Here is a 13,010-nt window from a genome sequence, read left to right as displayed (position 1 = left end):
CAAATGGTTTATCCATTTTATTGTTGGCCAGGACCACTATCAATACTGATTGCTCCCCTTTGGCTTATCATCCGCCTCAAGGGTCTTTTTGAAGGTCATGTTGATGGTAGTTATGCAGGAAAGTATTCTCTTACCAGGACAATTGGCTGCTGAAAGGAGGAGCAAGATCCTCTTCCTTTTGCACCAAGACATCAGACTCTGGAACTGGTGCATATGAAACAAGCTCACTATCACGTTGGCATTCAGAATGTGACTGCAGACTCACTCAGCAGACACTTCTTCCAAGACAAGTGGGGAATAGACTCCAACATATTACACCACAGATTCTGTCAGTGCGGTACCCCCCAGATAGACTTGTTTGCCACTTCTGCTCAAGGGGCAGATTGGGTCACCAATCCATAGGGGACACTTTTCACCCTCAGTGGATGTCAACCCTACTGTATGCACTCCTGCCAACTCTCCTAATAGCCAAAGTTATGCTCAAAACAGAGCCAGAGTAATTCTAATAGGTCCAACTTGGCCCAGGCAAACATGGTTTTCTTACCTGATACAGCTATCTGTTTGCCCTCTGATCACTCTCTGCATCACTCCCCATCTCGTCTCGTAAGAGTGCAGGAAGATTTTTTTCATCCCAATGTCACGATGCTTGGTCTCAAAGCATAGCTGTTGGTGGCTCATGCGATTAGAGGCAGCCTGCTCAGAGGACATAAAAAGAGTGATATTACACAGTAGGAAACAATCTACTTACTACATGTATTCTGAAAAATGGATGTGGCTTGCCAGTTGGTCTGACCACGAGCAGCTTTCACCAATGACTACATCGCTTCTGGATATACTAGACTACACCCTAGCTCTGAAAACCACGGGTCTATTGATGAGCTCCATAAGAGTCTCCCTGTCAGCCATCATGGCTTTTCACCACCCATCAGAGGGCTATTTCGTCTTTACCCACCCGACCACAGCAAGATTCCTTGGAGGGATGGGAAGAGAAACTTTTATCTTCCGGTCCAGTTCCCTACCCCAGTATCGGACCTCAGTCTGGTCCTCAAATGCCTCACAAGACTGCCCTTTAAACCTCTGGCTACCTGCTCACTGCTCCATTTGCAATGAAGATGGCATCCCTGATAGTGCAATGGGTTGGAGAAATAGAGGCCCGAATGGCATATTCCCCCTTCACAGTGTTTTAAGGACAAGGTCACACTGCGGCCCCACTTCACATTCTTACCTAAGCTCTCTTTTGAGTTCCGTCTCTATCAGCCCATTCATTTGCTTGTCTTCTACCCCAAATCGCATCTGAATTCCCAGGACACACTGCTGCATACCCTGGATTTTGTCTAGACAGAACAAAGCCCTTCAGAAAGATCAACAAGTTATTCATCTGGATAGCAGACAGATCAAAAGGGTCAGCAGTCTCTAACCAGAGACTTTCCAAGTGGATATCAGACTGCATTAACTCGTTACCAGTCTTGTAACATTCAGCCACCTTCACTTTCACGCTCATTCTACAAGCTCTGTTGCCACTTCCATGGTCGTCTTCTAAAACCTACCAATCATCAACATCTGTAGAGCCACTATTAGGGCATCCATCTGTACATTCTCCCAACACTACACAATAACTCACGACTCCACCTCTGATACTGTGTTCAGCTCGACTGTATTTTCCACCGTATTGGACTCAGCTCCGAAGCCTCTTCCACCTTAGATGGCACTGCTCCATAGTCACGTAGAGCACCCGTGGGGAGGCTACTTGAAGAAGGAGGAATGGTTACTCTCCCTGTGCAGTAATTGTGGTTCTTCAAGATGTGTTCCCCTATGGGTGCTCCACTACCTGCCCTCCGTCCCCTCTGCTTCAGAGTTCTCAGCGATGGGGCTCTGCAGTAGAGAAGGCACAGAGGGCAGTTTGCCCATGCAGTGCTATGTAACAACTGCACTGGGCACAAGACTGACGAACACAGAAATTTCCAGTCCAAAGCGCAGGGAACACTAGCGAACCTGAAGTGGAGCACACATAAGGACAAACATCTCGAAGAACTAGAGTTACTGCACAGGGTAACCATTTCTTCTTGGCACAACTGTAGTTCATTTTCAGAAATTACAAGCTCTTTTACCTAGAGACAAGGTAGCAATATTAACTTAGGGTCCCAAGATGGATTTGGCAATAAACTTCTCCCCCCGCCCCCCACCTTGAAAGAACAGCATTTTATACTGAAAAGGTGTTAAACTTTAATGACCCACCGTATTTAAAAAATAGGTTAAACCTTTTAAATGGTTTAGAAACTTGGATGTTTTGTTTGCCCCCCATGAAGTTATGTTAATAATATTTAGAAGTACTGAAATGGTGCAGAATGTAGCTACCATAAGCAGATCAAAGATGGACAAGTACCAGTGAAATATCACTGACTCCTAAGAAATATATTAGTTATCTAAATAGAGATTAACCTTTTCACTCTGTTAAATCTTGAAGTCCTTACTCCAGCAAAACTCACTGACTACAAGGAGAGTTTTGCCTGAAGGAGAACTGAATAAGGACTTCACCCTATGGTTTACTTACCTTAGATGGGAAATACTTTGATTAACTTAAGGAACCAGATTTATAACTGGTGTCAACTTCATTCATTTCATAAACCTAGTTTTTTTTAATGGCTAGCCCTTTTTTCTAATTCTTGCTCTTCAAAAATATTTTGAGGCTTTATAGTCTGGTTATCATTTTCCTGAACTCTGATCACTCTTTTAAGAAATTGTGGCTTTTAATTAATTTTTGAAGGAATCATCTCCTCAGTTTGCACTATACAGATTTCTTTACTTAGAGCATCCTCATTCATGGAGAAAGTTCTTGCTAAGTGCTGAATATTTTTATTACTTTGTGAGACACTGTTCTAGTGTCCTGAAAATCATTATCAGTAATAACAATCCAACACTAACCTTCTTAAATAAGAATAATGGCTAGAGCTCCTGCAGAAGATCAGTTGCACAGATATAACTTAAAATAAATAATTCAATAGTGAACTACAAGAACAATACAAAAGTCCAATTCCACTGATAGTTGTAAGCGGACTGCGTAAGTATGTGAAGTGTCAACCTATGTTTAAATGACTGAATGAATTCCTCACAGTCAAATTCCACAGTCCTTAGCGCTTACATAGCTAATATCCCACTGAGGTGAATGGGATGTGTCACAGATCTAGTCAAATGCCCCCTCTTGACTGTTCACCAGACTGCTGTGAGGAGCAGCAACTAGATTCCATGTGCTTTAAGCCATCAGAGCCTGAATAGAGATCATGCACTGCCCTTATCTGGGGGTCCCAGACACACTCTTGTAGTACAGACCCTTTGTCTAGCACCTCCTCCTGACAACAGACCTTGTAGTCCAACTGGCCAGCCCCTGGCGGACCACTACTTACCCTCAAACTTTTCATAACTTTAACACAGTCTCCAAGGAACTGTAGCCATGTGGGCGTTTTAGGTTCACAGGTTAACTCTTTTTAAGAGCGCTTGAGAGGTGCAACACATAACACACATGTGGACTGACTTTGTGAAGAATTCTAAACTGCCACTGCTCTTTACTTAACCACTTAAGATATACACAGGTCTATATTAAAATAATACATCCTCCACACATTTCCCTGCAACACTTTTTCTCATCACTACAGAGAATTCTTTGAACTGGGATTTGGATACCCTAGGGATGTCCAAGATCCTCCTGCTGCAGCTCATGGCTTGACTTCTGATTTATAGAGCTTGCTTTCTCTAACCTTGGTTGTTCACATAGCTAAACCCCCTTGCTCCCACTATGAAAGCATGCCCAAACTTATCCCCCCGTCTCTAGCCCAAAGCTTTCTAGATGGCTCTGTAAGTCCCTCAAGTTCATATGTCCCACCAGTAGTCCCTGGTTCTTGTGTCCTGCTGCTGGTAATTTTACATTCTCCAAGCCCTTTACGCCTTATAGATGAGCTGGAGGAAGTGACTTGTCCCAGCTCCAGCCAACCTCCTTAGTATACGTATTGACCAGTCAGAGCACAGTCATTAATGTTAACTGCTTTCCATTGTTTCTAGCCTGGGGCCATGGCTGTGCTATAGTGGTATAGCTATAGTGTGGCAGGCTACACTGACAGAAGGCATTTTTCCATCACTCTAGGAATTCCATTCCCAGAGCAATGGTAGCTAGAGCAACAGAGGGATTCCTTCAACCCAGCTGCATCTACATCAAAGGTTAGGTTGGTATAACTATGGCACTCAACAGTGTGGATTTTTCACACCCCTGAGTGCCATAGCTATGTCATCCTAAGTTTTAAATTTAGACCAGGCCTGGGAGAGTTGTGCTGATAGGTTCATCAGCAGTGGCGGATACACATTGACATAGAGACATTCCATGATAGTGTTTTTCATAAGAACAACTTGACCATTGCAACCAGAATTCGTAAGCTGTATAGATAGATTTCTCAAATCATCACAGGATGCCATCTGCATAAGTGCCAAATAAGAAGTAGTAATCTGGTCCTTATCCTTTTAATGGCTGAAGACTGATCAGTGTGGGGAATTAAATAGTCCTCAAAATATTTATTTTGTAAATGGATTAATTGGTACCTTTCTCTGTAGCCATTTGTTATACATGACATGGAAACACTGTGTATGGCAGAGAAGACTCTCGTGGCAAAACTGGTAGCCAATGGAATCCAGAACAAGGAAGCAGAAGTTCGAATCTTCCATTGTTGCCAGTGTACATCTGTAGAGACTGTAACAGAACTTACTGAATTTGCCAAATCTATCCCTGGCTTCTCAAATCTTGATTTGAATGATCAAGTGACTCTGTTAAAATATGGAGTTTATGAAGCCATTTTTGCCATGCTAGCTTCTGTAATGAACAAAGATGGGATGCTAGTAGCCTATGGAAACGGCTTTATAACTCGGGAGTTCCTGAAAAGCCTAAGAAAACCATTTTGTGATATTATGGAGCCGAAGTTTGATTTTGCAATGAAATTCAATGCACTGGAGCTGGATGATAGTGACATTTCGCTTTTTGTGGCTGCTATCATTTGCTGTGGAGGTAAGAGATAAATATCTGTTCTTTGAAGTAATATTTATGATTTCACTCCCATCGTTTAGTAATTAAAAATGGAAAAGTATATTTCGTTGTAATTTATGGAATTATGACAATTCAGTTCTGTCACTAACAATGTTTGTCTCATGTTAAATTATGTTTGGTATAAGATAAATACTCATTAAGGCCTTAATCCTGCAATGTATTGCACAGGGGTCTGCCCATTTACAACACGTTGTTGGATTGGTGCCTTGGGGCTTTCTAGTTTTAAAAGTGGGATGTGAAGAGTATCCCTTCCTTGAGGAATAGGGTTGGGCATGAAGAAATATTTCTAAACTCTGAAAAAGGTGGGGAAATACAATATGGGGCTGATAGTGGAGTTAGATATTCCTGTTTCTTTTAATCTCATCCTTAGAGGCCAATAAAATTATGGCTTTGATGTTGCTCTTTGGTACATGTGAGTGGACCCACATTGAAATCAAAGGGTTTTGCGCAGCTACAGCATTCTGCCCAGGCATTTCATATTGCAGGATTGTGACCTTAATTTTAATGTTTATTTCCAGAAAATAGCATTCTTAAATTTGAGTTAAGATTATAAATACTTTCTATGTTATAGTGCTTAAAGTTGTGCTAGATCAGTGGTTCTCAACCAGGGGTACGCAGAGGTCTTCAAGGGAGTACATCAACTCATATAGATATTTGCTTAGTTTTACAACAGGCTATATAGAAAGCACTAGCAAAGCCAGTACAAACTAAAATTTTATACAGATAATTACTTGTTTATAGTGCTCTACATACAGTACACTGAAATGTTGTAAGTACAATATTTATATTCCTGTTGATTTATTTTATAATTATATGATAAAAATGAGAAAGTAAACAATTTTTCAAGTAATAGTGTGCTGTGACACTTTTTTGTATATTTTGCCTGATTTTGTAAGTAGTTTTTAAGTGAGGTGAAACTTGGGGTATGCAAGACACATCATGCTCCTGAAAGGGGTACTGTATCTAGAAAGATTGAGAACCACTGTTCTAGATGATTGACAGACGACCTCAAACAAACCACTGCCCAACATTGTTTACACTCTAAATTTAATAACTTGGGGGGCTTAAAAGAATGTAATTTAAAATAAACAGAATGGAAAAAAACAGAGTTAAGGTTTCACTTTAAAACTCCTCACAAACATTTGGAAATACACAGTCAAGGTGCTCCAGACTCTACCCTTGCAGCTCTGGATCCTTATCCACCCATATTAACAGGACAGCCTTTCACCTCTTCTCCCAGTATTCACAAAATGAGGCATATATCCCACTGTACTGTCCCATACTTAACATACTGCACCAATTCCTTCACTACATATAATCCACCTGCCCAACCTATATCTTCCATCTTTTATTTCATGTGCAGACCAAAAACCTCTGCCCCAACATCCCAACTTCTTACTGTCATCAAGGTACCGCAGCTTATGACCTGATACCCTCTAAGTACAATCCACAAACATCACCCCCCCATCATGATTTACTATAAGACAAAAGGCCCAGTATACCTTGTGAATATTATTTTTTACTGCACACAAACTGTTAAAAGAACATTATTTAAGGTTGTAAACTCAAGCACTCAAAAGTTAGAAAATGCTGGAATTGTCCATGCCTGTGCAACTCTATTTCAGCCCTCTTCTGCATATTAATATGATCCAGTTTTTAATACATGATCACATGGGTATTTTTTTTCACAGGAGCCCTGCCTCATTCAGTGCACAGGATAGTGCTTTGGAGATGCAGCAGGGCTGTGTAGCAAAGGAGAGCAGGAGCCCTGCTTTATTTGTTACAGAAGTTTGAAGGTGTGTAGTGAATGAGATAGAAGGTGGTCACTAATTGTGTGTGCGCCTCATGTTCTGGGTGCCTGACCTGAGACCCTGGGGTCTGATTTGCAGAAGAACTGAGCACTTACAGTTGCAATTGAAGTAAAAGGAAGCTGTGCTGTGAATATAATAAACACTCTATAATTCTAGCTACACTGAACAATCAGGGCCTAGGTGTCTGAAATTTGGGCACCCAAAATTAGTGGATACTTTTGACTGTAATCTCTGTGTGCCTCAGTCCTCATCTGTAAAATGTGGATAATAATATCCCCATATCTCACAGGGTGTTGTGAAAATAAATGTATTAATGACTGTGAGATACTCGGATACTATGGTGATGAGTGCCACAGAAAAGTTCATGAAGAAATTAATAATTCTATCTTCAGGGCAGGGTATGCATAGTGGGCAGTAAATAAAGCCTGGTGCCACACACAGAACAAAAAGGAGAAAACAAAATATTAAATAGCTGCTCATTAAGTGAGCACCAGCCACCCAATGCACTGAATGAGGGAGTCCTGGGGGGAGGAGAGTGAGGGGAGGGAGATGTGATCATGTAAGTAAAGACTATATCGTAATTAGGATTGGCAGAATTCTATTTTTATATATAATTTCAATGGATAATATTGATGTATTTTTTTCTATTTTATCACTTTCAATTTTCATAGTTGTGGGAGACTGCAGGAGCAGGCAATAATTATTTAATGACAGTAGACGTAGAGTCAAAAAGTTACAGATTTATAATGGTTAAAACAAGGGCTGTCAAGTGATTAAAAAAATTAATCACGATTAATCACGCAATTAAAAAAATCACGATTAATCGCACTGTTAAACAATAAGAGAATACCATTTACTTAAATATTTTGGATGTTCCTTACATTTTCAAATATATTAATTTCAATTACAACACAAAATACAAAGTGTACAGTGCTCACTTGATATTTTTTATTACAAATATTTGAATTGTAAAAAGCAAAAGAAATAGTATATTTCAATTCACCTAATACAAATACTGTAGTGCAATTTCTTTCTAATGAAAGTTGAACTTACAAATGTAGAAATATGTACAAAAAATAACTGCATTTAAAAATAAAACAGTGTAAAACTTTAGAACCTACAAGTCCACTCAGTCCTATTTCAGCCAGTCGCTCAGACAAACGATTTGCAGGAGATAATGCTGCCCGCATCTTGTTTACAATGTCACTCAAAAGTGAGAACAGGCGTTCACATGGCACTATTGTAGCCGGCATCACAAGATATTTATGTGCCAGATGCACTAAAGATTCATATGTCCCTTCATGCTTCAACCACCATTCCAGGGGACATGCGTCCATGCTGATGACAGGTTCTGCTCGATAACAATCCAAAGCAGAGCGGACCGACGCATGTTCATTTTTATCATCTGAGTCAGATGCCACCAGCAGAAGGTTGATTTTCTCTTTTGGAGGTTCGGGTTCTGTAGTTTCCTCCTCGGAGGGTTGCACTTTTAAGACATCTGAAAGCAATCTCCACACCTCAGCCCTCTCGGATTTTGGAAGGGACTTCAGATTCTTAAACCTTGGGTCGAGTGCTGTATCTATACTTAGAAATCTAACATTGGTACCTTCTTTGCATTTTGTCAAATCTGCCGTGAAAGTATTCTTAACACGAACGTATGTTGGGTCATCATCCGAGACTGCTATAACATTAAATATATGGCAGAATGAGGGTAAAACAGAACAGGAGACATACAATTCTACCCCAAGGAGTTCAGTCCCAAATTTAATTAACGCATTTTTTTTTTAAACGAGCATCGTCAGCATGGAAGTATGTCCTCTGGAATGGTGGCTGAAGGGACATATGAATGTTTAACATATCTGGCATGTAAATACATTGCAATGCTGGCTACAAAAGTATCATACAAAGACCTGTTCTCACTTTCTGGTGACGTAAGTCAGAAGCAGTCAGCAGTATCTCCCGTAAATGTAAACAAACTTGTTTGTCTTAGCGATTGGCTGAACAAGAAGTGGGACTGAGTGGACTTGTAGGCTCTAAAATTTTACACTGTTTTGTTTTTGAGTGCAGTTATGTAACCAAAAAAAATCGACATTTGTAAGTTACACTTTCACAATGAAGAGATTGCACTACAGTATTTGTATGAGGTGAATTGAAAAATACTATTTTGTTTATCATTTTTACAGTGCAAATATTTGTAATAAAAAATAATATAAAGTGAGCACTGTACACTTTGTATTCTGTGTTGTAATAGAAATCAATATATTTGAAAATGTAGAAAAACATCCAAAAATATTTAATAAATTTCAATTGGTATTCTAGTGTTTAACAGTGCAATTAATTGCAATTTTTTTAATCAGTTAATTTTTTTAGTTAATTGAGTGAGTTAACTGCTATTAATTGACAGGTCTAGTTAAAACACAAATTGTCAACATCACATGTCAAAATATACAAAATAAATATCCTTAAATCAAACTCTTAAGTTCTCAGGCAGCATTTTTCTTACTCTATGCATGCCTGGATTATTATCAATGGAAACACTTTTTGTTTCGTGTGTGTATGGTGAAATCCAAATTTCCTGATAAATCTGATCTTTCCAAGCCTAATCATAATGCTTACACCCATCCCTGACTCCTTGTCCCATTCCTGTCCTGTCCTAGCCAGTCATCTTCACTCTTGAGGCGTATCGTTGCCAAGCAAGTGGTAGTCTTGCCCTTCTGGACTCACCACCCCAGTCCCAGTGAACTTCAACATCCATACCCAGTTCCCGTCTCCCCCCCACACTTCTACCAGCTCTTCATCTAATCTGTCTCTTTCCCCCACCACAGCCTCCAGTTGATGCTCCTAGTTCAAATTTCCCTACCCAGGCTCCTTGTCCAATTTCATTGTCATCCTCCCGCTCCGAGGCACCTTGTCCAAGTCTGTTTGCCCAGACAGTCCCAGTAGTCCCTGTGTACCAATGCTCGTCGTCAGATCCATCTCCCCTTCTCCCACATCCTAAAACAAAGGCCTCCCTTTCATTTGCCAAATTTGAAATCCCTGTTCCAAAGTACAGGTGTGCTATATCTTTCCAAATAAAAGAGTTTTTGTTTTTTTTTTTAGCATGGACAACATATATGTTTTTCCCAGCCTCATACTTGGAAACAGCTGAAGTTCTAGCCCGAGGCACACACCTGGCATGGAAAATTTCAGCCCACATATTTGTCAAAGTTACAAGCAACTGAAAACATGATCTGATAATGAGAAGTGTCTCATAATCTTAATAATAATAAATGGTGTTGCCAGCCTCCTCTATGATTAATTGCATGATGGTAATATCTATCAAGTACCAATCCAGATTGGTGACTCATTGTGTTTGGCACTGTAGTAACATAGTAAAATATCTTCCCTGTTCCAAAGAGTTTACTAAAAACACCCAAATGCTTAATCATATTTATCCTTCTGATTGGGATTGGAGACCCCACAACCTTCATATAGAGAACATAAAATCAGATATCCAGGCTAGACATATCCACTGTACTATAGCAGAGGGTTTGTGAGTCACGTAGAGAATTCTCTCTTCAGTCCATCTTGAAATAACATTGGCAAAAGTCATGAGGACCTATTTATTTATTTTATTTTATTTAATAAAGTTAGTCTGTACCAGTACTCCTGACAGAGTATTCCATAGCTATTCAGTTGTATTTCAGAAGTTCACTGATGACAAGATTTTACTTTGGGTCTGATCCAAAATCACTGGTGTCGATTGGAATAATCTCATTGTCTTCAGTGGGCCCCTGGAGCAGGCCTTACATGCAGATAAAATATGAACAATGGTAAGATTATATGACGTGTATTCTTTTGTTTGTTTTGAGAACAGATCGCCCTGGTCTTGTAAATGTAGAATACATTGAAAAGATGCAGGAGGGCATTGTGCATGTACTAAAACTTCACTTGCAAAACAACCATCCTGATGACATCTTCCTCTTCCCAAAACTCCTCCAGAAAATGGCGGACCTCCGACAGCTTGTCACAGAGCATGCTCAACTTGTTCAGATAATCAAAAAGACTGAATCTGATGCACTCTTGCATCCTTTATTACAAGAAATCTACAGCGATATGTATTAAGGCTTTTTTGTAATTTTTTCCACAGTATTTAAAGCCAAGAGCAATATTAATAATAGATTGGAGAAAAATTACTTTGTACAGTTATCGGCTGTGCTTAATTCAAGAACATAAAAAATCTAAATTGTAGGTAACTGGAATGTCATGCTTCTTTTGTCGTGGGTTCTTTAAGTACTTTAGAGAAATTACATAGTGCTCATGAATTTGCTCATAAGAAGCTTTGGTTAATTTGAAATTTGAGGGTTAGCAAGAATGTATATGTACTGAACAAGTAGATGTTTAACAAATCTGAATCTGTTAACTAACAAACAGACCTTGATTGATCAAAATTATATTCTGTATTGGGCTAGTCGTTGAGCATTAATTTACCAAATAGGGCAAAATTTGTTCAAGATACATGCACTATCTTCTAGAGATTATGTACTCTTGGTTTAAATACTTTCATGTTCATTATTGAGAACCAACTAGCACTTTCAATTTTTTTCTCAAACAAGAGTCAGGCTAGATGTATCAAGTGGCTGGGTATAACTATACATGCACAGGTATATTTATTTGAAAGATACTTACTTTGTTGCTGTCTGAATTATGGGAGAAATAGTACTACTAAAGTAAATTTAGGATTAGCCTTTTGAAAAGAGTCTTTTTTTAAAAAGTTAAAGGATTATCATGGTGTAACTCACATAATTGCTTTCCTGCCATTGCGGGAGCCTGAGGCACTTAGGTGCACCTTGATCCCTTCTAGTATCCCATGGGATGTAATATCCAATGACCAAAATTAGACCAACCAAAGTATCAGTGTGTGGGTCCTGGGTGATGCTGGTATCCTCTGATATACAGGAGGTCAGACTAGTTGATCTAGTGGTCCTTTCTGGCCTTAAACTGTACTACTCTATAAACTATGGAAAAGATATCTTAGCAAGATGCTTGTTAGTGAATTATACTTTACAGTGGGGGAATGCTTTTTCAAAAGTGTTCTAATGAAACTAGGGGAAAGTCCCTTTTGGGTGGAGTATATTGTGTGTATCTTGGAGAAGTCTTAATAGCTTAAGATGAAATTTTTACTTTAAAATGCCATTTTGAATTAGCAGGACTTGGGGAGTCTCCCAGAAGTCTGATTCTTGCCCCAAGGAAGCTGAATTCCAGATTGTCAGAATACAATAGCTTCAGGTGGTGGTCTACTCTGAAAAATGATTGTACAAACATGGCACTTTTATTCTTAACAGATCTTCAACCAATATGTATTCAAAGTGTTACATATTTACTGTTCTGAAAAAATATTATTTTACATTCTTTGCTTATATTAGCCCCTCAAACCTTAGTGAACTGCCTTCTGTTCCTCCTTACACATTGTCAACAGAACTATTAACTAAATTCTAAATGCACTATATTCTGCCCTCCTTTTACTCTACCCCACTGGAGGCAACATGTACAGAAAGCAGAATTTGTAGACACTGATTGCACAGTTGTAAAGGAAGGGGGCACAGCTTGGAGAAAATAGTTTCATGTAATTGAGGGCAGAATCTGAGCCACGGTGTGCTACTTACTGGTGATGTAAACCAGAATAACACAGCTTTAGTTTATGTCCATGTTGTCTGCGGGACTGGCAGTTAGAACAATCATGGTACAGTAAACTGAGCACATTTAATCTGAAAATCATTGAAACATAATAGACATGAAACTTCATCCTGCCACTTTGCAGACTACTGTATAAAGAATGAAAACAACTGCTAGCCATGAGTTTCTTTTGGGAGTAACATTTAAAATATTTATTAAAGACGGTCTCTTTCTGCTCTTACCTTTCTTTTTCTTTTTACCCTGACAGTTTCTCTATTGATCTTTTTTTATTGGGTGTTAAAACAATGATCTTGATAGCCAATTTTAGTAATACTTTCATAGTAATAATTTCTGTGGCAGAAAAGGGTCAGTTTTCATGTCTGCTTTATTGCAGCATGATTTCAAGGCTTCAGAATCATAACCCTTCACTAACAGAATCAACTTGGATGTAAGGTTTGATG

The 13,010-nt window shown here is 39.2% G+C and overlaps 1 protein-coding gene across 1 annotated transcript in view; it reads left to right on the top strand.

Annotated features, from left to right (window-relative positions):
- The window catches only part of PPARA (peroxisome proliferator activated receptor alpha), a 30,164-nt gene extending 17,374 nt beyond the window's left edge, over positions 1–12,790 (top strand). The window contains 2 exon segments of the mRNA XM_077825485.1: positions 4,597–5,044; positions 10,751–12,790. Of these exon segments, the coding sequence (XP_077681611.1) occupies positions 4,597–5,044; positions 10,751–10,998 (696 nt within the window). The 3' untranslated portion in view covers positions 10,999–12,790.
- The last annotated feature ends 220 nt before the right edge of the window (positions 12,791–13,010 follow it).

The sequence above is a fragment of the Eretmochelys imbricata genome, chromosome 1 (assembly GCF_965152235.1).
Source record: "Eretmochelys imbricata isolate rEreImb1 chromosome 1, rEreImb1.hap1, whole genome shotgun sequence".
In the NCBI taxonomy this organism is placed as follows: domain Eukaryota; kingdom Metazoa; phylum Chordata; order Testudines; family Cheloniidae; genus Eretmochelys; species Eretmochelys imbricata.
This window is presented reverse-complemented; position numbering and strand designations above follow the sequence as displayed.